Source organism: Varanus komodoensis, unplaced genomic scaffold, assembly GCF_004798865.1.
Source record: "Varanus komodoensis strain SLA01 unplaced genomic scaffold, ASM479886v1 scaffold10, whole genome shotgun sequence".
Classification (NCBI taxonomy): domain Eukaryota; kingdom Metazoa; phylum Chordata; class Lepidosauria; order Squamata; family Varanidae; genus Varanus; species Varanus komodoensis.
The window spans coordinates 26,718,723-26,745,250 of NW_025335269.1; the positions used below are offsets into that span (position 1 = coordinate 26,718,723).

Here is a 26,528-nt window from a genome sequence, read left to right on the forward strand (position 1 = left end):
CACCTCCTGGTTTCAACATATCTCATCATAGGTAAAGATCAGAGTGGGCAAAATCTCCCATGACCAAAAATGTCTAGACTTAAGAAACATCTGGACCTGCCTTCAGTCTTCTTGCTCCCAAAATTATGTTCATGCCTAAAGGTTGAAATAGAAACATAGAAACAGAGTGAGTCAGAAGGGGCCTCCCGGGCCATCTAGTCTGACCTCCGGCACCAGCCGGCTCTGCTCACGACATGCCCACCATGTGGACGTCCAGCCTGTCCTTGAACACCCGCACCGATGGGGCCTCAACGACCTCTCGTGGAAGCCCATTCCACGCCCTCGGGGTCCTGACTGTCAGGAAGTGCTTCCTGGCATCCAAATGAAACCTTGGCTCCCTGAGCTTTGCTCCGCTGGAGCGCATCCTGCCTTCCTCTGCAGGGGACAACAGGTTTCCACCCACCCCCTCACATACCTGTATGTCACCAACAGATCCCATCTGAGTTTGATTTGATGCAAAGGTTTGATTTTTTTTTTTTTAACCATTCTCAGTGTGGGAAGCATCCCTACCGCCTTGGTATTTTAAAGGTTAAGCTAAGAAAAATAAGTCATATAAAGGTTGAACTAAGAAAAATAAGCCATTCTGAAGTTGTATTTAATTGTTGACTACATGCATTGCATGAATTATTGAATTTCTGTGTTTTCTTCAGAATAGTCAGTGTTTCATTTGAACAGCTGCAATTAGTGAAGACAAAGTTTTTAAAAAGGCCCTGTTTGAATGAATGCTGGACTGAAAAATTTGGTCTAGAATTCTTTTGACATTGAAAGGATGGAGGAACAGACCCTGCATAAATGTTTATTATCTATTTAGAGGGCCTTTTGACTCAATCAGCAGATAATAATTTTTAAAAAACCAAATTAATAAAATAATAATTTGGGGGTTGGAAGGTAGTTCAGAGATTTTCTATACAAGACATTTATTGTGTGCTCATTGCTCCTTACTCATGATTATTTATGGATTCTTTAGATAACACTGCGGCCATCAAGTTTCACATGTGTTTTTAGGGTTCTTTCTGAAAGGAAAAGTAGTTTTCTTCCTACTTGTGTGCTTGCATTATTCTGCTTTAGTATCCTGCCACCTAGAGATTATAGGGTGAAAGAAAGGAAAGGGGAAAGGAAAGCAGGAAAGAAAAAAGAAAAGGTCTTTGTGCAGAGTTCAGTAAAGAAAAAGAAAGATACAGTGGCTCAACAGCCTCATGCAGAAAAGCTTTTAGTATTATAAATGCTGGTTGGGCTTTTTTTTTCAAATATGCATGAAAACTGTTTTGCTGCCTCCTGAAGCAGCAGTGGAGTCATCTGAGCAGCTTGGCAGTGCTCCTTCTGACATTTAAAATGCCCCTGTGGGAACAACATTATGTCATGACATGGTATCCTTCCCAGGGGAACTGTTTTATTGGAGAAAAGATGGTGGGAGTTGTCCCTGGGGACATCAAGGGAAGAGCTGCCCCCATCTTCTGTTGTTCATGAAGGGTGAATTCTCTGCATACGGAAACAATTTTCAGACCTTTATAAAGATGTATGTCCACAAAGCATAGCAACCCCTTGGCCTGTGGCTAACTTGCTTCTCTCAGCTCAGTAGAGCCAGTGCAGCCAGCTATAAATGTATCGATGATTCATCCATATATGGACTGCAGACTTCACTCATATATGCACTGAGAGGGCTCGTCTAACTTGGAGCCCTGCACTGAGAATACAGTTGGACCCGGTGGCCTTCTGGCCCCTTCCAACTTTACTATTCTATGATTCACAGGTAGCAAGCAGCTTGTAAAAGCTTGCTTACATGTAAGCTCCGGGGATAGTGTTTTCCACACGTAAGCTTATATATATAGCTCAGGCTTGTTCCCCCAATGAAAAATGCTATATTACAAGGAAAATATGCCTTTACAAGGAAAATAAACTAGCAAGTATCTCCAAAGCCACAAAGGTCCATGGATGCCTCAGTAATCCACTGGGTTCTGTTTCTAGCATGGAGGTTGTATTGGTGCTGATAAACAACCCAAATCCTCCAGATTTTATCTGATGTAATTTCAGTCAGGGAAAATATTACTGTGAGAATGCAGGCAGATGTTACTGATACACAACATCTTTTGCAAGCCAGTCCAGAGATTTCTGCAGAAAGGCAGCAAAGGGCAGCAGTATAGGCAAAACCGCCCAGAGAAGTAAAGTCCATTATGATTTTTTTCTGTGAAGCAGTTTTCACCAACTTGCTGCACAGAGGTGCATGCATGTATTGGTGGTGGAGATCATTGATTTCAGCATTGAGCTTTACAGCTTTCGCAGTGAGATGAGATCATTTACAGTTAGTGCTGAACTTTCCAGGACTAGCAGTTGGATGCACAGCCATTATTTAAGAAAGTGTAGAGAAAGAAAAAGAGCTATTTCAAGGAAGAAATCACATATAATATGGCAGAAGTTGTTCAGAAACTATCCATGTCACACTCTCCCATTGCTATCTTGACACCATGTGGAAGAATAGAGGAAAACTCCACAGAAATGAAAGGAAACACTCTGCACATAAAATACAGTCTAGACTTGTTTTTGTTCTTGTGAGCTCAGCAAATTCGATCCTGAAGATCAAGGGAGAAGATCTCATGTTCAAGTAACCATTGAGTCTCACAACCTTCATGGGAGTAAGCATCATGGATAAACATGACAATACGGCCTTTTCCCAGTTTCACCTGGTTAGTAGTACTGCAGGTCAAATTAATGTTTAAACAAGCCCATTCAACAAGCCAAGTTAAACATGCACTGGCCTGTGATACATTTCAGAGCTGAGAGTGATAAATACAATAGAGGTGGATTGAGTTTAGATGGAGGAAAACATCCAAGGGAGGCAATCAAACATTGTTCTGTGCTCACAGTCAGGTGTAGTGAGGGTGGCAAAGAAACAACATCTGCTCCCTTCAGGTCATCCAGGACCTACTACAGGCTGACCAAAGGATGGTATCAGTCTGTCTGAGGCCCATTATAATACCCTTGCTATGCACTTCCAGGATAAAATGCATTTCATCACCAGGACTTAGATTTCAGTGCTACAGCATGTGAATCAGGTGATGTACCCAGAGCAAACCTGGTCCAGTCCTCTTGGATAACTTTTGGTTGACAAGGGCATGCCTATGCAGTTATTTCCATATTTTTTGGCTTATGGAAATTAGATGGGGGAAAACAGCTGACTTTAACAGCTGACTGGATTAGGGATGCATTTATGCCTTTATAAGCAAGAGAACAGCCTTGTTCTTCCTGAAAGAGACATTGGTGGGACCATTCTCTGGACTCAGAATATCTTAACAAATTTAGCCACTGGCAAAGGTTCCTTTCCTGGGTGAGGACCTCGTGTGGTGGCCAATAAGGTCCAGATACTTTTGGATGTGAACAATGATTAGGATAAAATGTAGACAAGGTTCAGGTCAGACTTTGGCATGGAATAAACCTTTGCTGCCTTGTATGATGATCTATCTAAGAAGAAAGACAAGAGGAGTATTATTCTGTTGATGCTCCTGGTTCTCCCAGAAGCATTCAGTACAATCAACCATGGTATCTTTATATTAGTGGATAGTTCTTCTTACTCCAGTTCTGGCCCAGTTGCCTGCATATTTCTGAGCCCAGTTCAAGGTGCTTGTCATTGTACACCCTCTGGTAGACTTTCAGACCTTCCAGAAAGAGCTGTCTTTAATCTGAGGTCATGGAGTTGCACAGAGGTGAACTATATTCATGACTTGTTTGAGCCCTGGTGACAGTGGATTGCACCAAAGCTTCTTTAGGCCTGGTTCAGCAAAGGGGTGCATACTTGTGAAACCAAAAGTGTCTCCTTGTTTTTGTTTACCTCTGCCACAATAAAAAAGAAACCTTGCACTTTCATAGTGTCGAATATTTTGTATACACCAAATGATAGCAGTTACATCAGTTTCAATTACATGTTGTAACGCAACAAAATGTGGAAAAGTCAGAGGAGGTAAATACCTCTCCAAGGCTCTTAATAAAGCATTGTATGTCTCAGGACTGGAATATCTGATCCCGCACGCCTTTTAACATGAACCCACCCAAGTTGAGGAGCTACAGCCTTTCTCCAAGTGCCACCTCCAAGGGAGGTTTGGTATGTGACAACAAAGGAGGAGTCCTTCTCAGTGGTGACCCCCAGTGAAACTGTCTCCCCATGGAGGCCTGCCTGGCACTAACACTGTCACCTTTTTGGTGCCAGGTTAAGACTGCCTTCTACTCCCAGGCACTTAATGACAAATGAAGAAACAGTTATGTCAGCTCAGCTTTTTACTGAAACTGCTTTTACTTAGGGCTTTAAATGTTGTATGCTAAACTTTTTATATTGTGTTTTATTGTTTTATATATTTTGCTTGTGAATTGCTGTGAACCACCCAGATAGCTGCTATCGATTGGTATAGAAATGACATGAATATGTTTACACACATATACACTTCTATATATTCAGAATTGCTAGAGATAAGCTTTGGGTTGAGATTTTGAATAAACACAAAGCAAATGTTTGTATGTATCTTATCTACTTTGAAAAATATGGGTTTACATTACATCAAAATGACTGCCTTGGATTTGACAGTTGCTTTCCAATGAAACATAAATTACCATTTACAAATATCAGAAGGCACAGACAAATATGCAGCACTAATATAACCTGAAAACCTGAAAAATGAATGTATTTGCTTATCTTTGTTTGTTAAAAATCTGTTGACTGGAATTAACTAACGACAAGACATATGTAACAGAATCTACATATAAAAACAAGCCCATTTCTGCACTTTTGTCATGCAATCTTCCCACAATCAAAGGCATGACCTATTTGGGATGGTGCTATTGACTTAATTTGTTAATTTTTTTGCTGTCTGCTTCCATGTATTTGACCCTGATGTCATAAACTAGGATACCATAGATGTTCACTGTGTGCCATTGTTAACTCAGACTTGCCTATGGAGCAGGCTTTCTTTCATTGTTGATGGGTAACAATACAATTTTTAATCGGAAGAAAGTTCCAATCAAGTTGGTTTTAGCCACTAGTAAATATGTTTATCATTCCAGCTTTTATTGCTTTAATGTAGGGGTGAAAGCTTCTCCTTATAGGAAGGCAAACATCCGTGCTGTGTAGGAAACTGTATGAAAACAAAATCTCTGTGTTTAAGACTTAGCCTTGAGGTTTCTCACATCTCATGTCCATGTCAGATTGCAATCTTCAGATTTCTGTTTTTGCATGAAAATACATGCATATTTTATGTATCCTTTTCCAAACGCATACATGTGCCATGATTGTGCACACCTTTGCATTGGTGTCCATTGTTTTCCCATTGTTTAAAGAATGTTTGAGGACATTTTTTTTTAAGTCTTACAGGCCACTTGAATAATCCTGCCGGACTCTCTAAGTGGTACACAACAATATACTTTTCTGAATGTATTTTTCAAGTGTGTACATGCTGTGGAACACTTTTTGGGAGTGGTGGTCTGGGGGGTCGGTTCAGGAGGTGCAAACTAGCTAAGCACTGATAAAAAAATGAATTGAAGAGAATTTATCATACTTCCTGATGTGCCAGTGCTAAGTGAGATTCAATTTCTTAAGACCTCTTCATGATTTTGTCACTGGATTTGGCGCCTTGTAAGCACACATGGTCAAGTAAAGAGGAACACAGTTTTCATATTTTACACAAAACACCATGAACACATACACTGTTTATCAGCATGTACCTGCTAATTTTCAAAATTTCTGGTGTGGTTGATTGATTGCTATGTACTGGTGGAGATCTGGAATGGGAGAAAGGAATCCAAGGAACATAGAAACTTGCAAGATTAGATTTAAAAGTCTTACCTTGCAAGATTTCATCCCATCAATATTGTTTCATGTGGCCATGCAATCACAGCAGCTTTTCACATCAGTGATTCACATTCAGTTGCATTCTCTTATAACAGCTGTAAGCTGTCATGGGTGAAATGAAACTCTGTAGGAAATAGAAGAGCATCCATGTCTGATCCAAACTGAAATTGAGATATTGACAATAATCCCAAGAAATTATGAAGTTTGATTTAGATAGATGCCAGAGAGCTATCTTAACTATCGTTCTAGAATGTAAAATGCCCTCTAGTTTGAAAGAAGAGCTGGCACTCTTACAAATCCAGAGGTGCTGGGTGACGCAGTGCAGCAGTGAGATGAGCAGGAACAGGATTGTATGCATCAGTGGAAGGGCAGCTGTTCCAAGCTGTACAGCGCTTCCTGGTTAAGTATGAGACTTGCCTCTGATACTTCCAGCTGTGCTTTACCCTTGTATCCAAGTTCAGCAGTAAGTATGAGATGTACCAAAGTAGCATTCCATGTATCCCTGTAGGCCATGCCTGGAGAGATCAATGCATCAATTCTCATGCTATTCAGAGTGTACTGTTAGTAAACTTGCACACGTTGGTCTAGTCATTGCAATCATTGAAAACAACAAGAAAAGCAAAGCATGCGTGCAAGCTATCATCTGTTGAATATAAAATGCATCCAGATAGTCTTTGGAATCTCTACAAACAATTTGCATCCATATGGTGAATGATGCCTATTTAGACAAATACAAAAGATTGTCTGTATATTTTTCAAGTATGAAAAGGATCAATAAATTTGAAGATGAAAGTATTTTTTGAAAGAAAGTTCAGACAGTTTTTTCGTGTTCTTTTATGTTTTCAAACCAAAGTTTTGTTATTTTAAAAAGAAATAATGTAACCCTTTAGCAAATTAGCTGTTCTGTGTTTGCTTTAAATGTGCTACAATTTGTAATGATTTAATATTTAACTTTCTGGTTTCATTTTATCTTTGTTGTGTCCTGGGTAGGGTTTTTTCCTTTTGCAAAAAATGGTATAGAAATATTAATAATGAATAAAAGAGGAAAAATAGAGAAGAGCACATTCATGAAAAATACAGCCAACATTAATCTTAATAAAAATGGGAAGGCATGATCAAAATAGATTCATTGTTTCCTAGAGACTGGCATGTTTGGACTTATCACACTGGATCCCCATGCTGCAACTCCGTGGTTGCTTGACAAATGAGTCCAAACAAACTCCTGTGTATATATCTCCTAGTAATGCGAGAATCAGAGACGCCAAAGCCTACAGATGTTCTCCAAGTTCTAGCTCAAAGCTTTGCCCATTTTGCTCCTGTTTTCAATTATTTATTTTATTTAGAAAATTTCTATGCTGCCCAATTCACTGAAGCCTCGGGGCGGCTCACAAAAAAATCAATTAAAATATAATACACTAAAAATATAAAACGAATTAACAATATAAAATATGACCTGTTTTCTTTTTGTTTGAACAGAAGTGTGCATTTGGGGAAACATATTTTGAAAGTGAACCCAATCACACACTTCCTCCATCGTAGTCTAAAATGTGTATTTTTGGAAAGATGCATTAAAAAAAGATAATATGCATTTTTTAAAATTTAAGTACATGTTTGGAAAAATGATTTTCCTGAGGAAAAAAATGCATGTGCATGTGTGTCGGTGGGGGGGGGGAATTCAATACATAACAGCCCAAACAAAATTCATATGTTCCCTAGTTACATGTGGGAGACACATATTGCTTTATAATCAGATGAATTCTGGTTTCCAAGCCAGATTATCATTCAACCACCTCAGTATGCTACAACTTTTATCAAACCTAGAGAGCATGGACTTTGGTCAGGAATGATGTGCATTGTAGTCCAGCAATAAGTGAAGAATCACAGCCTCTCTAGCTTTGGCCCACAGCATGAGTGATCAGCTTGTGGTTCTCTAGAGGCTTCAGCCTACAACTCCCATCAGTCTAGTCAGTATCCCAGTGAAGCAATGATGGAAAGCCAGAACATCTAGAGAGCAGCACTGACTGGCAGCAAAAACAAAAAACAAAAATAACATCAGTTACAATTATAATAAATTGTCCTAGGTATCACTCAACTCATTTAGGTTGTTGCACATCCTGGGGGTCAATTAGATGCCTTCCAGACATTTTGGAGAATGTCTCCCAGAATTCTTGGCAAAATGTCATACTCCTGGGGTTTATGGTATTTGTAATCCAGACATCTGGAAATCCCTGGGTTGACAACTCCACCAGGTCATGCTGTTTTTACTTATAAGAACTTTTTTGTCATACCTTGTTTAGGAACTTGTGATGATTATTGCATCTCTCTTTTTAGCTTTCATTCTTTGTTTTTTTAAAGATAATTAGTTGAATTTTCACAAAGAAAAATATGATTTGTCTTTCATTTTATTATTTATTTACTACCAGTATTTTCCACATTGTCATTGTGGTGATAATGACTGTTCCCCTAGTGTTTGAGTTGTTCAGCCAAACTGGTAAGTCGAATGAAGCAGGCAAGGCATCGGTTTTTTTTTATTAGGAAGCTGTTAGTATTGCATATGATGAAATATTGCAATGGCTCCATTTAATGTTTTATACCTTTTGCACACACAATGCCCTTTTAATCCATTAAGAAAAATATATTTGAATTGCTCACCTACCTACAGGATATAAAACAAAAATAGCAATGACTCATTTTCCACCATGCTAAGATCCGTTCAACGTCATTGCACAAAATGCATTAATTAATATTTCTTTATTTATGCAACACTCTTGCAAAGGAAGGGACGAGTTGTTTGTGTTAGCAGTGAAAGAGTTTTCTTAAATGACAGATTGTGTGTGGGCTGTACTTTGTTATACTGTTTTTTGTTCGCCTCCATAAGGTATGCTGACTCTTAATTAGTTTATTTTTGTCAATTTGCACTGAAAGTTTGTTTTTAAATTAACTGTGCATGGTTTTTGATTTGAAGGAATGTTGCTACCTTTAATTAAATTTAAAGGTCACCAGTTAAACATTATATAAGGCACATGTCCCCCATAGTTTCTCAACTGATGTTCTTTCAAGTGATAGTTTGTTCTTTTTAAAAATGTTGGTCCCTATTTGGAACCAGAAATACTGGGATTTTACTGGAAAGAAAAAGCTGTACTTCCATGGCTTTAGATCAGGGAACTTCCAGTCATATCCCATTTTCCAGAAGGGGCATGTGTCTGGACATTACAGGGTCCCAAACATCACAATGGGTTGAATCCATTTGTGTCCTCTCCAAATAGAAGCATTTCCATCACTGGAACTAGGCAGGCATGTGTGATTCCCCTTTATCCTGAGTCCCTGCTTTAAAAACTGTTCCAGACAACTGGAACAGTTTTTCAGGTTGTATAGAGGGATGCGCCTGGTGTAGAGAGAGAGAATACCTGTTGTGCTAGTACAATGGTGGAGTAAATTCCACATCCCAACACAGTAAAGACTTCTCTATGGGAACTTGAATGAAGCACAGCCCCTTGGGAGGGAAAAACTTCACCAGGGTGATACAAACAATGTACTGAAAAGAAGACCAGATCACAAAAGGAAAGAATACATTTCTCTTTTATTTAATTATTATAGTCAAATGAAGGGACAATTAGATGATTTGTGAGGCCGAACTCATTTCTTTCTGTTTCCACATAGGTTTGTTTGTCTGTTTATATTTTTAAAGTCAGAAAATTTGTACACATTTATAATGTATGCATTAAAATATGCATTTTAAACATATACATTTTGGACATGTATATCCATTGCATTTACCTGCATTTTGGAAATACATGCACTTTTCTTTGCATATTTTTCAAATGTGTGCATGATGTTGAATACACTTTTATTTTTGCAGGATACATTTCAAACTCAAAAATTATGGATTTCTAGTTGAAAATCATGTCTGGATTTGTATTCAGGACTGAAAAGTGCAAGTTGAAAAATGTGTAAAAAAATGACAGAACAAATTTCTGACATGTTCCTTATCCAGTGCATTGGTCCACAATGGGCAGTGAGGTGGCCAGGTTTTCTGACAAAATGACAATACTGGATTATTTTGTTGTTGGTCGCAAAGTTGTGACCAACTCATCATGACCTCATGGCCAACATTCCTCTGGACTCTCCTGTCCTCCACCATCCCCCGGAGTCCGCTCAAGCTCACACCAACTGCTTCAGTGACTCCATCTAGCCACCTCATCCTCTGCCATCCCCTTCTTCTTTTGCCGTCAATCATTCCCATCATCAGGGTCTTCTCCAGTGAGTTGTTCCTTCTCATTTGGTAGCCAAAGTATTTGAGTTTCATCTTCAGTATCTGGCCTTCTAAAGAGCAGTTGCCTTTTGGTACTGTCCATGGACTTTTCATGGCAAGGATACTGGAGTGGGTGGCCATTTCCTTCTCCAATGGATCACCTTTTGTCAGAGCTCTCTGCTATGACCTGTCTGTCTTGGGTGCCCCTGCACGGTATAGCTCATAGCTTCATTGTGCTATGATCTATGTGATCTGTGAAGGGTTACTGAATTATTAGGCAGTAATCCATGAAGAGGACTGGATTATTAGGCTGGTTAAAACAAAAGAGAATAATGAAGAGCTTCTGAATGGTATCTCCTAACTAAAGGAATGGGAATTAAAATGGAAAATGCTGTACATATGTTTCACATATACACTAAGCAGGGGCTGAGATTGCAAGGGAAGAAATGGTTCTTCAAAATTTCAACCCTGTGTGTGGTTGCTGTAAAAAAAAGATGAATTCCTTACCAGGGACCACCAGGAAAGGAATCTAAAATAGAACTGTCAATACTGTGATGTCTGTAGATAATTTATTGTGTTACTGCTCTTGGGATACTGTTATTTTTCTGGCTACCACATCTCAAAAAGGATATTGCAGATCTGGATAGGGCAACTAAAAAGATTAAGGGCCCTGAGTGATTCCTTCCATTTGGGGCTTTTTAGCTTCAAAAGAGGCAAGTAATTATTGGGGACCATGGTAAAATGTCTAAAATTATGCATGCTGTGGAGAAAGTCCCTCTTTCATAATACTAGAACACAGACCATCCAATAAAGTAGAACAGCAGTACAGAGCAAAGGAAGTATTTCTTCACTTGGTACATAGTTCAGTTGGGGGGATTCATTACCACTGGACAAAGTAATGGCTGCCAGAGTGGTTGACATTAAAGATAATTAGACAAAACTTGCTACTAGCTATGATTGACTATGTATTCTGTATCAGAGGCAGGGTCAGTGCTAAGGAACACAAGGGGGTGCAGTGTCCCATTATGCTTATGTCCTGCTTGTGGACTTTCCACCAACATTGTTTGGCCACATAATGTTTTTCTACAAAGGTATTACCCAGGATGGGTCTTGTGGGCATGTTATAAGGCAAGTAGAGTGATTGTGGATACTTCAAACCTGTTTCTGGGCATTCCTCATAGGGAGAAATCATCAACTTGTGGCAAGGATAAGTGTCCACATATACATGATAACGTTATTTGAAACAAAGCCAGAACATAAGTGCCTCTTTGAAATCTCTTTGTCACCCATTGCCCTCAGACCAACCAGATACTGACACGTACATAACAATGTTTGTTCATTGTGGAAAGTTTAACAACTTTGTAAACCAGGAAAAACTTAACCATACTCATTCTACAAAGAAACAAGTGACAAATGTAAATACTAGAGTCTTTAAGCAAGTCAGAAGTTGGATAAGGGCAATGAAAATGACATATCATTACTAGCAAAATTAAACATGCCATGTTACATTTCAGGTGCTTGATTATTCTTTGCTATCTTAAGTTTAAAACAAATTGCATTTCAATACTAAGAGTGGGTGATGAACATTTCAAATGAACCAGTTCTAGATATATAATTTTGATTAACGGAGTTCTCTTTTTTTAGGTACTGAGATTGAATGCTACCTTTTTTTTTATTCAGGCGTTTGATTGAGCATTTGATTGAAGCAAATATTCAACACTTGTCTTGAAATATATAGCCTCTCTCTCTCTCTCTCTCTCTCTCTCTCTCTCTCTCTCTCTCTCTCTCTGTGTGTGTGTGTGTGTGTGTGTGTGTGTGTATATAAATGTATAGTTCAGTTCAACAAAGGTGACCAACTGTCATCACCAGCAGCTATTCTAGCAGAGGCTGACAGAGAGAAATCAGAGAGGAAACAAGACCATTCTACCATCCTTGTTGAAATGCTACTTAATATTTTTTTCTTTCTCCTGCCGATCTCTTTTTCCTTGTCTGTCATATATTTTTCAAACTGTACACCTGCAGGCAGGAGCTGTCTTTTTTGGTAATTGCGTGAAAGCTTCTCTGGGAGATCTTTTGGCTGAGGAGTATGACAATACCCAAATTAATTTACACTACTGGCACATGGTCCTTCCTCCACCTACACATTCTCAACCCTGGGAAACACTTCTAGCATAGCAGTGTTTGCCTGCTTTGGTGCAGCTGAGTGAAGAAGCCTTCGCCCTGCAGCTTTGTCACTGTCAGAGATGCTGAGCCCAGATATTTTTCCCCATTAGTCCAGTGTTCGCTGTGCCATAGATGACAGGAACAAACAAGCACAAAATGCATTGCTCCGGGTACACTGAGAACACTTAAAGGCTTGACTCTAATGTGCAGGTCCTGATTGTGTGCTGCCACCTTTTGGTGGTCCCTGGCTTCTTTCACCTCCTCATCCCTCAGCAGACATCTCTTCACTGAGAGCATGTGCCCCAAGCACAATTTCTGAGGAAGGCTGGGCCCCCGGGATCTCCCCGCTAGGATCACCCACTGCTTTCCCTCTTTTTGTGGGAGGAGCTTATGGCAGCCAAAGTGAAATGTCTAACAAACCACACTGCAGCATTATTCAGGAATCTGGGGAGGAAAAAGGGATATTTGTAGATTGATGTATCCTTCAATAGCCTGTGTTGATAAACAGGAAAGGTGTTAAGGGACAGTATGGGAAACCAGGCAAACATCAATGGAAAAATAAGGTTAAGAACTCTCAATTATTTCAATCTTCCTAAAGAACTGCAAAGATTACTTTTCATGCGTAAAGTAACTTAAAGTGCAATCCTATGTATGTTTGGACAAAAAATGAGGCCTATATGTGTGTGGGCTACATTTTTCTGTCTTGATATGCATAGATTTGTCCTCTTAGATGAGTGCCTAATGGTATTATATGAAAAGACTTAATGGGTTAAAATGGGCTGCAGTGGATTTTAATATAAATCTCTACTACAGACTCTTATGATTACATTTATGACATTCACAGCAATCCATTGTTAATTTGTTTGTTTTCTCAAATATACTTGTATTTCTTTGTATATATGTTTGGAAAATAATGGCAAATTGTGCATCTGTGCCAGAGTGCCCAAATCCCCCTCCCACCTGCCATGATCAGAGCCGAATGATTCTCTCTTCCTGTCATCAGCCAAGACAACAACATCATGGCTGTAGAAGTTGAATTGGAGGCATCCACTAAGACCAGCCCATGCTGGCTTGCCAACAGGCCCCAAATTTAGGCGTGGAAAAGGGCCACGGTCCAGTTGTCTAAGATAAAGTCTTTCTAAAGATGCTTTGGATACTGTGAAAGAGACAGAAAACCTTCTGTGGGCTTGCATAGCTTGTCATGCTGTGTTTGAGAAGAACTGGGAGGCAGATGATCCTGTGCCTTGTTCCTGAACTGGAGCCAGTGAAAGGTCACAGGAGGAAGAGGATGCTGGAGCAGGTGATAGCAGTTAGCTCCCTTCCTCCCATATATAGGGAGCTCTCAGCCAGCAAAACCCAGCCTTGCTAAAGTTCTCTGCATTCCATGTCAAAGCTCTGCTTTTACATCCATAGCAGATTGCAAGGTTTGGCTTTTCTGCTGCGTCTCCTTTTTCTCCGTCATCATTGTTTTTGTTGTCTTCTTTCTGTTGCTTCCGCTTCTTGTTTTGGCTTATGCTTCACAGGAAAACCTCTGTACTTCTTTGCATCTTTTTGCAAATATAAACATAAGTTGCATTCATCCTTGCGATCAGTGGTGTTTATGTGCACTTTTTATCAAAAGTACCTTTTTGTCATGTGTTGAACACATTTTGTTTGATCTTTAAATCAGACTGCAGGCTTGGAAATATATATATATATATAGATCTCAGATTAGGGCCAATCTGTTTTCAGCCAAACTGTTTTCAGAAAATTACAAATCTTGACTTAAAATTGAAATGAAGTGAAATTTTCCTGTACCTCCACCTATATCCAGGACTGGGAACAGCTGGACAGGATATAGCAAATGAGAGAGGTGAGAGCTACAGAGGTCCTTCTGGACTCTTTTAACAATCCAGAACTCTCTTTGGCATAGATGGTGGATTTATTATATTTGCATACAGTTTGTTTTCATTCATTCATTGCATTTGTATACTGTCCTAAAAGCAAAACTCTCTGGACACCTACAAAAATTAAAACCCTCATATAAAGTGTAATAAAACATAATAAATGCCTTCAGCAAGGAAAGAAATTCAAACAGTTTGAAACCTCTAAAAACGATGATAAACTACCAGGACCTGCTAAACCTTTACAACCTACCCCCCACCCCCAGTCCTATGCCAGAAAAAGCTTTGCAATAGAAATAACTCAACCTGGTGCAGAAAAGCTGGTGAAGTTGGTGCCAGTTGAACATCTGTTGGGCTGTCAACTTTTCCTGCCCTTTTTTCAGTTGCACGGAAGCAGACATTCAGCAACTGACACCATTCCCAGTATGCTGATTTCACCTGCTCAGTGTTTGGTTTGGTTTTGTCATGCAGTTGCTTGGAGGCACAGGATTCCTAATAAAAATGTTGGGGAACCTTATGTTACGTACCATAGTGCACATGCACATGCACATCATTCAAATACCACATTCTCTTCAGCAGTAGCCTTGATTTGTTTTCAGTTTTGGTCTTCCTGCCTTGTCTTCAAGAATTCAGCACGACAGTGCACTTTGCGAAAATATGGATTTGTTTTGTTCCGAGAGACCTGCAGCCAGGACCTGCTTTGCAGCAATTTGCAGTAGAAAAGGTGGCAGGAAAAGGAAGTGTGGTAATTGTAACTGTATGTCTCTGAAATGCTTTGAATGAAAGTGATTTGGTACTAGAGAATGAAGCGCTGTTGTTTTTCTCCTGTGGAAAGTGTATGGGTGGAGTTGCCTCTCCTTCAACCTTTTTCTCCCTGATCAAACTCCTGATTGTGACAGTCACATCCCATCCCCCTTGAGAAAGCTTTTCTTATCATGCAAATGCACTGATGAAGGGAAGCTTCACCTGCTGCATTTCTGTCTCCTATAAAGAGTGTTTATAGGGGCAGGAGCCCTGCTGAGTGCTAAAGCTGTATTTAGAGGGAGAAATGTAATGCATCTGTCAACATAACCTGTATAAATCATAATGGCTGAAAAATAAAAAAATGAATTACAAGGAACTCTTACCGGGGGGGGGGGGGCGGTCAATGAAGCACTGTATTTGGGCAGTACAGTATGGTACAACCCCAAACTAATCTGTATTGCATGTTAGGCAACAATCCTGTACTACAGAGATGAGGAATGTGTGGCCTTCCAGATGATGTTGGACTATAGCTTCCATAATTCCTCAACATTGACTATACTGGCTTGTGCTGATGGTAATTGCAGTGCAACAACCTCTGGAATCACACAGATTCTCTATCCCTTCTGGGGACTGTTAGGATCTTTAGGGCTGCAATTCTATACCCACCTAGGAGTAAGCTTCATTGAACTCAATAGGACTTACTTGTAAGTAGATGTGTATAAGAATACCCTGTAAATCTCAATGAAATTTAAACAGACCAACAGTTAAGTTTTCCAATGTCACAAAATGTCAAGGTAAATCATGGTGTTTCTCTAGTATGGCTAAAGTATTGCATCATATTTCAAGTTAATTTAGGATCACTGTGGAAGTTAACAAATCATTTTAAAAACAACAGCAATATCAAAACCTTGTTAAAATTATTTTGAAAGGACTTTAAAGGTTGTCTCAAGATGCCTTCCAAAAGCAGTTCAGTTGATAGTATATTAGAGTCAAACAAAACAAAAACAAATATGTCTGAACTTTTGCTTCAGAAAATTTGATGTATGTTGATGTTATCAGTGCCTTATGTTTAAGGTAAATGTAGAGGTTAACATCAAAAAAATATTACTCTTAGTTTTTTATGGATTCTTATGCTGCCATAATTTCTTCAAGTTGATGCTGAGGACAGCTATTGCCACAAGGAAAGAAAATATTCTGTGCAAATATAGAGAAAAGTGTAGCATTTGATTTCTGATACAATAGATAGGACAGAACAGCTTATATTCTCTGCCTTTTCCAAATAATGACTGAGCCAAGGCGAGGACTGTGGAGTTTTATGTTGAAATGTACTATAATGACTGTAATTTTATCAGTTTTATGGGGAAGGAACTCTTGGGGCCAGCAATTTGGCACTTACAAGAGCTTCCTGTTTCTGTGCATGTGTGTGGCAGCCATATCTACAATGTCTTTTCCATAATTGATTTTCACAAGTATTTCAGTTCTTGTCAATTTCCAGCTTTTAACTGAATTAATTGGCTGTGATGCCTTTGAAAGGAAAAGAACGGATGTGCAGTGTTTGACACTTGATTGTGCATATGCTATTTTTCATTGTACTTCCCTTCCCCGTATGATACATGGACAGCTCCATCACACCTTGTCACCTTCTTGAACCTATTACAGCTTTGTAACCATATTTAATGCTAAATCTCCCATCACTTCTCAGCTCAAATGCTACAGTCTGTCACTGATTAGCCACTGATTATTGGGCCTTTCTCCTTCATTCTGGACCCTGAAAACATTCCAGCTCTGTACAGTCGAGTAGTTCTGGAAGAGATATTATAGTCATCTTTAAAATGTGTTTTGTAAGTGTTTCAAGAGGGATGTATATGGTTAGTTTGAAATTTAAAAAAGTATGTGTTTGTGTGTGTTATCATCTGTTCCACTTTCTTGCTAAATAACTCATGTTTATTTCAGCTCTCTGACACCAATGCTACTCAAGGGCAAAAGAACTCTCACTTTGTCTTCTACATTTTTACTGAAAAATGTAAAAGTTAAAGAAATAAGAATATGTAATGGTTCACTTAACTGCTCCTTTGTATGTGTTGTTAAAAAAATGCTATTGCTGGCATAAAGACACAGTTATTGGCACCAATGCTAGCTTTTCCCCAGGGACAGGTGGCCGCTTGGCAAACGATGTCCCTTTTCCATGTCTACTATTTTGAAAATGCTGCACAGAACATGTAATTTTGCCTATTAGGGACCCAAACACCAGCCACATTACTGGCAAAATTGGAAGATGTGTCAGCGAAAGCATTGTGCTAGTGGTTATTCAGCTGCTGTTTGTCAAGTACTTTGCTCAGATCAGTAGCACAATCCAGCCTATCCAATTTGGGGGCTGGGTTTTTCTAGGCTGCATCACCTGAAAACACTGTGTTTAGGAATCCATGCATTTTTAGACTAGCAATGTGTTGCCTAGTATATCCAAAATGTATTCAAGAAAATGCAGACATTTGAATAGTGTGGAAAGAGAGAAAAGTGTATTTCAAAATGTATACAAATGTTTAGTCAATGGGTAATTTTTTTATTATTATCCATTACATTTCTCTGGGTGGTTCACAACATGTAAGTCCCGATTTCAGCCAGGCCTGACCCGGCTCAGCTTCCAAGATTAGGCAGGGTCAGGCACTCCATATAACTCGTGGAACTTACATAGAAGCTACAGTTAGAAAAATGTGCACAATTTTTTAAAGGAACCAGCACAAAATGGACTTGTGGGGGAAACAAAGGATGTCTGTGGAAATCTGCCCATTAATAATTATAGTCCACTATATATATATTAGCATAGATAATAGATGTATAAGTTAGCATAAGTAATAGATACTGAAACCAAGTATTGCTTATCATGTTCATACATTTCAAGTGCCGCATCAAAAAAATCAAAACACATTGGTCACCGCTTGATCCAAATCTTTCTGAGGGGCATTAGTAGTAATAATGTGAAATTACTCTGTCCTTTCTTACTTTAACACATTATAGCTTGAGTCCAACATTATGGGCTATATGCTGAGCCGTTCTTGCTGGAAGACCTCTGATTCAGGAGAAGAGCAGTGAGGGGCTTTTGCCAGCTCCTCCTTCCCCTTGTGCCTGGCTTTCCTAGGCAAGGGAGGCAGTTGCTGGTGCAGGTGAAAGGAAAGGAGCAGGCTTCAGAGTGTGCTGCTTCATTCTCCGGCTTCTTCCTGCATTCCGTGCATGGCTGGTCCCTTCTGAGGGCCAAATAGGAATCTTTGTCTTATTGCTTGATTGACCATGAGCAAGAAGTCTTCTTGCCTTCTCTGGGCTGTAAGGAGGATGAGGTACTTTGGTTTTGAGGTTAATCTGGAGGAACACATTTGTTTGGCAGGTATGTGCAGGTGGTTATTGAGGGCTAGAGACAGTGAGGTTCAGAGGACACCTCTGTGGTGACAGGCAATGCCTGAAGTTCCCATTTCAGCACTCTGAGACCTCATGAAGACATATGGCAGTTAGTTGGGCTCACCATGCTGTGACCTACCATCCTTCTCTGGAGGCGTTATGGGATGACATGGCCCCCCCTGGTTCCCATGCTGGTACAAATGGGGAAGAGAGAGGCCAGCATCATATAGGGCAGAAAATATCTTTCTGCAATCAAAGCCCAAGGCAGGTGTTCCTCTGTACAGTAAAGTTGGCCCATCTTTTCTGTGAACCTGGAAAAAAAACCCAGATCTGAAACACATTTGAGTCAAAGTTCCTCTTCTCTGTAATCAGTAGGCAAAGCATTTCAAATGGGAAAAAGAAATCTGTTTGTTTGAATGGAAACCAGTTACAAATTGCATCATCATTTATCATAATCCCACACCCAGCAATCAGACTAGAATTAAAGGAATTGTCATAGGTGAAACTTTGTGCAGGAGACATTTTTCAGGGATTTTGCCCCAAAAAGTATAAATTGCATGTGGGAGTGTTTATAAAATCAAGCAATTTGGCCACATGTTTTGCCTATATGAATAACATAAAAAAATCTATTCTCATCAAAGACTGTATTTCCACTTTTTAGGATCTTGCCCTCACCAGGTATATTAGAAGTATGCTGATAAGACAACTGAACTGTTTTGCCTTTTTGTTTTATCTTGTCTACTGCAGTGAGTCAAGGTGGAGATTCTGTTGCATCAGATACATGTCCTGATCCAGGTGTCCCTGAAAATGGGAAAAGGACTGGCTTGGATTTTAGGTAAGAGTTTTGTATGTGTTCATCATGTTTAAGAATGTATGCATTTAGATTTCTATGAGAAGGGCCTACAAAAAATCTATAGTTCTCATAAAAACTAGTGTCCCGCACACTGGTGATTTAATGATGCTTGAATGTAGGAACTTGGAGAAGCACAGGATTAGAAATGAGAGTCCTGCACCCAAGGACTCCTATGCCCATTTCAATCATTATGGCATCTCCACAGATGAAAACTTGTGCATAGACTTAGATTACCCCTTTCAATGAAAGTGAAGAGGGCTTTGCAAATTTGCAAGAGCTTGAATACTAATCTGGATTGGGACACCTGTCTTTCTAATAGTGCTAACCTTGTCCTGATGCTATAGTATTTTAATACATCTGGACATAGTTTCTATCTCAAAGAAAATTTCTGCATCTGTTCTCCACATCTATTGGTACAGCCACACTTAAGGAACATGAAGTTGTCATTGAAAATGGAAGCCCAGTGTCAGCCCTGCCCAATAACAGCTGTGTCCCGCTGTGACCTTGCTGTGCATTTCTCTGCCCCCAGCTGCCTTGGTTAATTATGTGAGACGATATGCATCATCATAATGTGAAGACTAAGTGTAACCGCTACCTAGCACAGTGCAATAGAACAGAAGTCCTGAGTTGGGCTACAGGTTTAGATCGTCCTTGAGGTTTTAAGTTCCTCCTTTCCACCATTCAGTTTAATTGTGGAAGGTGCTATAGTGGGGTAATCTGTTTACAAGTTTATACCTCATTTGATACATAAAAGCATTTTCCTAGCTTTTTTAAAAATATAAAGTTAAAATTCTCTCTGTGTGTGTTTCTCTCTTTCTCATGTTCTTTTTGGAAATCCATATAATACATACAGAATTTGTCCTAACTGTGCTGATTTCTGTAAATTTTGGAAAGCCTCAATTATTCAGATTTCCTGCTTGCATCATGTCATTTTATTTAGCTGCAGTCACAATGGCTCTAAAGCAGATTTGAAAGAGATGCCATGTGCTTTCTTCACCCTGCTAAGTAAGAAAAGGGGATATTCTCTCTCTCTTTCTCTAATCAAACTTCAGTTCTCTTCAAAAAGCTGGAAGCCACTCTTCTTTCAGCAGGAGGGCAGAAAAAGTAATTTAGAAAGACCAAATAATTCTATCAGCTGGAAAAGAGGACAGTTTCACAGCCAGGGATGTTACTCACTTGTTTCCTGCTTTGTGATGTTTGGGTAATGTTGGGTTACTGGGCAAAGGAAAATAATAAAAGCCCCATCTTCAGCAATATGCCAGAGCAAGCAAGCCTGGAAGAAGTGGAGAAAACATAACTCAGTGCTAGAGCACCTTGTTTGCATGCAGAGCATTACTGGTTTCTTTCCTGGATGGATGAGAGAGCAGAGAATGGGAAAGACCACTGCCCAAGACCTGGAAAAGGGGTGGTGCAAGTCAAGTGGGCTTCAATAAGCTAACTGTGTAAAACAGCTTCATAATTCCCAAAGAATTGCTTGTGTACTATGGAACACACATTCCATAAAGACAGGCTCCTATGAGCTCTGAGGACTTGCCCCATAGAGATGCAGGCTCTCTGTTTCTCTCTGTGAGCCAGGATGAGTTCCCTCAAAGTGAGTTCTGCTGAGGATGAACAGTTCTCCTGCTTCTCTGCATCAAATGTGGCTGCATCATTCGGTCACTTAGGATGCCACCAACACAGCCAGATTGCCTGCCCTTTGAAGAGACCCTTAGTCCTCAGAAGAGATCCCTGATCCAGACTTGCCTTCTTGTAGGCAGGGGGCATATCTGCAACTTTGCCTCACAGGGAACACAAGCAATGTGTTTCTCCACGAGCTATGCCCAAGGGGAGGTTGAGGCCAGTACACTCTCCCCATCTCACAACTTCTGCCTTGCCTACGACCAGATCCCTGTGGTTATGTTGAGGCAAGGTACTTCTCATGGACTGAATGTAACTGAATCATAAACCAAACTAAATTAATAAGGCTGCAGTCCTAAGTATTCTTTCTTGGAAGTGAACGCTTCCAAAATCAGTAGGGGTTGCTTCAGTGAGAATGCATTGGTTAAGAAATACAGTGTTCTTTTCAGGAACCTGACTTGCAGGAAAGTTTGCCCTGTCCGTCCTCTCAGAAAATTCACCCCCCTCCAGCCTTTGGCTTCCATTGTTTGTAGGTCTATAGGCTATAATCAAGGACAGGGAACATCTGGCTATTCTTTTAGGGCCCAGCTCTCTCTAGGATTTTCCCTTTCTCATTAAACACTAACGGCAGTGTAGAGAGGAGGCATTTCTATGGGGTGTGCTCAGGGGGGAAGGGCTAACCCTGTCTTCCCTATCACAGGGACCCCCATAACGCCCTCCACACTGCATTTAAGCACCACTGAAAGCTTTCTAAAAAGCTCACTTGTGCACGGGAGACATTTTTGGCATGATCTGCATCATACAAGTGTGTGGCATGTGCGTTGTGTCTGTGTGGGCACAACAGCCCCCAACTGTGTTGCCTCAAAGTGATTTAGCCCTTGGCCTGGAAATGGTTGCCCATCCCTGCTCCTCAGGGACATAAAAGTTAAGGGTATCTTCAGCTTTAATTTGAAGCATGCCTGGAGCCAAATTTGCCACCTTTGCAGCACCAGGTCAAGACAGCCCTTTCTGTGGAGGGCTTTAAAGACCTTCTTGATTATCCAAGTGATTCTTCTTCTTTGCTGGGTATTTTGATATAGTTTTGCTGTATCTTAAAGATATTTTAAATTAATTCATTTTAACATAGTTGGTTTCATGTATTTTATTATTTGTTTTATACAGTGTTGTAAACTCTCCAGACAGCTTCTGCTTTGGGGAGGTATAGAAATAAAATTAATAATAATAACAACAATAATACTGTGTTGTGATTATGCAGTTGCCTTCATCCAGTCTTCTTTACTATGCAAGAGTTTACTGCATGTTTACCTCTGACTTGGAATTACTGTGCACTATATCAAAAAAGATGAATGGTCCTTTTAAAGGACTCACTGTTAGCTAAAGTTTGGGACATATTTTTAAAGGAAAAATTACCCCTCAGAAGGTAGTGTGTTTAGTTACATGTGAGCTAGAAACATTTATGCATGTTTGTTTTCATTTCATAATTCAGGAAGATAACCTAGAGTCACATATTTCAAAACAATCAAAATGTTTGTTTTTATAGATCACTAATGTTCTTTGTTTAATTAGGCTGGCGACATCTCTTTCAATATTTCTCTACATAAAACTTTTCTGATTGTTTTTAAAATCAACTGTTTGATAAAGAATGAGTCAGGCATTCATTGCCGTTAATGTTCTTCTTTGTAAATTATTGTTATTGGTCTTTTTTGTGTTGTGTAATCTTTTATCCTAGTTTATATTGATCTGCTGTCTTTGTATTGGTTAAGTGTTTGGCTTTGGAGGAAAGAATTAAAACGAATGCATTCAACTATTACCAATTTAAAAAAAAAAAAAAAAACCTCTTCAAGTAATTCCTTATGTACCATGCACTTATCCCCCAAAGATCATACTTTTCAAGATCCATTTATTGTCATGAGGAAATTAACAAGTATGTAATAGCTTAATTCTGTCTATGCTTGGTCATAAGTAAGTGTCTTTTAGGTCACTAGGGCTTACTTCCAAGAAATTGGGTTCAGGATTGTAAATTAGATCCTGTTCTTTGTGAGCCCCCCGCTAATGAGGTAAAAGGGAAAATGGCTGGAAGAAGGGCCTTTTCTGCTATTGCACCTCACTTGTGGGAATGCCCTTCCCACACAGGTGTATTTGGCACCCTCATTACTTGTATTCTGCTGCCAGGTTAAGATGTTCTTGTATAATATTTGTTTTTAACAGTTGCTTATTTTATTATGCTATTATTGCAGCTTTTTTGCTTTTATGTCCTTGTGTTGTGAATATAATGTTATTTGGATTTTATGCTGGCTATTGGATTTTATGATTTTACCTCTATTTTATGGTCTTACGATTTTATGATGATGGTTTGGTTCTGCCTGTGAGCCACCCAGGGAGACTTTGGGCTATGGGGCAACATAGAAGTGCAATAAATAAATAATATTCATAAATATTGGAAGTATGCAATTGTCAAGACTTTGTCAACACAAGTGCTCTCTTGGTCATGGTTGACAGGAATTGTCAGTGGTGCCAGCTTGGAATGGGGAAACAAGTTACTGTAAGTCTGTGTGTTATTGTCTCCATAGTGGGCTATCATACTTTTAAAAGAATATTAGGTAATTGAAATTATAGTAGCCTGCTGTTTTGTGAGAAATAGCCATTAAGTCCAGTCCTGTACATAATTACTGGTCAGCAACTTAGATTAACCACATTTGGGATTATTTATCATTATTTATATCCCATCTTTTTCCCATTCAAGAAACCCAAGGCAGCTTATCCTCATATCACTCTTGATCTTATCCTTACAAGAAGCTTGTGAGATAGGTTTAGCTAAGAGCCTGTAAGTGGCCCAAAGTTACCCAGTGAACTAAGTGGGCTTTAGCACCCAGATCTCCTGAGTCCTAGTCCAACCACACATTATTTTACTTCCTAGTAAGCCTGCCCAAGATGGAGCCATTTTGAAGACCCACTCTTTTTATACAGCCTTGCAGTATATGCAACCACGCTGGCGCAGAAGCATCTCTTAGCTCTCATTATGCATTAAAGAAACTGTATTTATTCTTGCATCCAAGTTTTAAAGCATTGCCAGTGTGTCATAATCTTATATTAGAGGAGAAGAATGGCTGTCTTGATACATTAGGCTGTGTTTATATCACATGATGGCAACAGCAGTGGAATGGAGTTGGTGACTGCTTCTGTTGACTGCTCCTGTTATTAGCTAAAATGTTTAAATGATCAATATGGTTTTGTTCCTTGAAGCAAATATTTCCATTTCATGCCACTTTTTATATAAAACCTTAAGAATCCAGATGAATAAATGTCAAATAACTGTTAGAAATTGTTCCACTGGTGAGAGGGAAGAAAGGAAATGTATATACCATCACGCATTTTTTGTCAAATATACTTAAATAAATTAGACCAGGTGCTATTTTTTCTCCAGTCAGTGTAGCAAAAACAGATCATTCAGTATGACAGCATTAATGTAGGAAAGAGTTTGTTGACTTAAAACTATGCATGTACCTTACTAAAATGCATAATGTTGTTTCCTTACATTTGGCTATATAACCCAGCAAGTTCAGACACTAGGAATGGGTAAGAATTTCACTGTGCTTAGTTTTAGTTATTTTTTTTTTAAAAATGTGCATATTGTTTCATATTCAGGATTGAAAGCACTTGATTTTTTTTAAAGGAAGCATGGATAGAACTGAAATAGGGGCTGGGCACTCCCCATCTCAAAAGGTCCCATGCCCCTATCTGCATCAAAGATCTTTGCATGGTGGACACATGGCTCTGCACAGGTACCTGTAAGTGTCTTCTGCCAAATGTGCCTACAAAACTCTCATGATGGAGAATCCTGACACAGCTGGACTGCCTATCACAAGAGCTTTGCAAATGTGTTTAGCTGAATGCACTTCCAAAGCTCTCTGTGGACCATTGTACTCCACATGCAATTGTCTGCTGGGAGTTGGGCTTGTGTGCACGCCAACATCCCTCTCCCTGCTTCAGTGCCACACAGGAGCAGAGCTTGGCAGACATTTCCATTCCTAAGAAATATGGGGGACCTGGGATTAAGTCTCGTACAACTGCATCCAATAGGATCATTGCCCAGTGGCCTAGCCCATGATTTTTGTTGTGCAAGCACCCCCTTGTACTGCTTGCACAGTACAACAGTTGGATAGCAACAATAATACAAAGCATGGAGACTGTCTGATGTTCTGATCAAAAGCACCTGGACTCCTGGATGCACCACTGGGACAAAACAATAAAGCTAACCCTAGAGTTGCCCAACACAGGTTTCCTTGCCACAAAGTTCCCATGAGTTGGTCTGAGAAAAAGGCCCCTTCCAAAGAGAGGGTTTTTTAGTCACTTTTCCCTGGTAGTGGAATGACACCAGCCAGGCAGTCCAAGAGGGCCCCATTCTCCTCTACTTCTCCAGCTGCCAGCAATTCTCAGAATTACTATCTGGGATAGCTCTAACCAGATGTCCTTGGACCCATCTTTTGTGAGAACCCTAGGAACACAAATCAGTTCCTGAAATGTGGAATGTTTCCCAAGCCAACTAATTGGCTATGGAATGCACTTCCCAGAGAGGTCTGCCTGGTGATGTTACATGCTTTTCGGCACCAGGTCAAGACCTTTTTATTAATCCATAATTTTAATGTTTAATATTTTAACTATGTTTTATGCTCAATCATGGATCATTTTGTATTATTTGGATATATATGTATTTATTGGATTTTGACTTGTAAGCCGTCCAGAGACCCGCAATATAGTGGGCGGGGTAAAAATACCCAAACAAACAAACAAACCAACAATTCAATAAATTCCTTCATTGACCCTTGCCTGTCTTCTGAGACCTCTGCCACACACATATTTAAGGGAAATTATTTTGATAACTGCATGTACAGTTTTGGAAACAAATGCACAATGATGTATCTCACTGAAGAAGAAATAGATGTACACACAAGGAAGAGTTTTCTGTTTCCCCAATACACCTTTATTGATATGAATCCCATTAAATCCTGCTATCTGAATCTGTACTATGTTTGGATTCCATTTATCTTCATGGTTCTTGATTCTAAGATTTTATGAAAGGTCAATGACTGTCTTTTCAGTTGCCTGAAAAATTATGTGCATGGCAGTATTTCATGGTCTGTATTAAGAAAGAATTTCATACATTAAAGAAATGCTGCAGTGATTTGTTTTGCAAGCACAACAGGTTCTAGGTTTTCCTATTTCAAACTGTTTTGTTTTACATTTTTTTTGTGGGGGGGGGGTAAATAAAAATTATCTAGCATACAAGACAAAGGCTATGATTTGTTTTACCTAGCTGAAGAAAAGATTCCAGAAAAAGCTGTTGCACTTGTCAGGAAATAACGACAGTGGCTATTAGGCTGAATTGGAGTACATGAGCAGGCACATTATTCAACAGTGCTCCAAGTCTGTAGAAAGATATGTAGTGAATGAAATTGATGGAAAAGGGAAAAGCTTGTGCTGATAATGGCAGTCTAACCATTGCTGATTCAATACTGATTACTTCTTAGAAAAGATCTCATAGTTTAAAATATAATTATTTCATTTTAGACATGTCATTGCCCTTTTTTGGTCTGTCTCATGATTTTAGCATGTTACCTTTTAAAAATTAAAAAGAGTTTTCTGGTGCATAAGTTTTTGTTGGGCTTGGTTGCTTTGGCCCTGTCTTGTCACTGTACCTTGGAGATGGTCTCTCTAGGGGCTCAAAGAATAGAATATAAATTTCAGCCTGCAATGAGA

The 26,528-nt window shown here is 39.4% G+C and overlaps 1 protein-coding gene across 1 annotated transcript in view; it reads left to right on the forward strand.

Moving 5' to 3' along the window:
• CSMD1 (CUB and Sushi multiple domains 1) overlaps positions 1–26,528 on the forward strand; it is a 909,441-nt gene that overhangs the window by 538,030 nt on the left and 344,883 nt on the right. Inside the window, exon 9 of the mRNA XM_044419148.1 lies at positions 19,049–19,136. Within this exon, the coding sequence (XP_044275083.1) occupies positions 19,049–19,136 (88 nt within the window). The remainder of the gene's footprint in view (positions 1–19,048; positions 19,137–26,528) is intronic.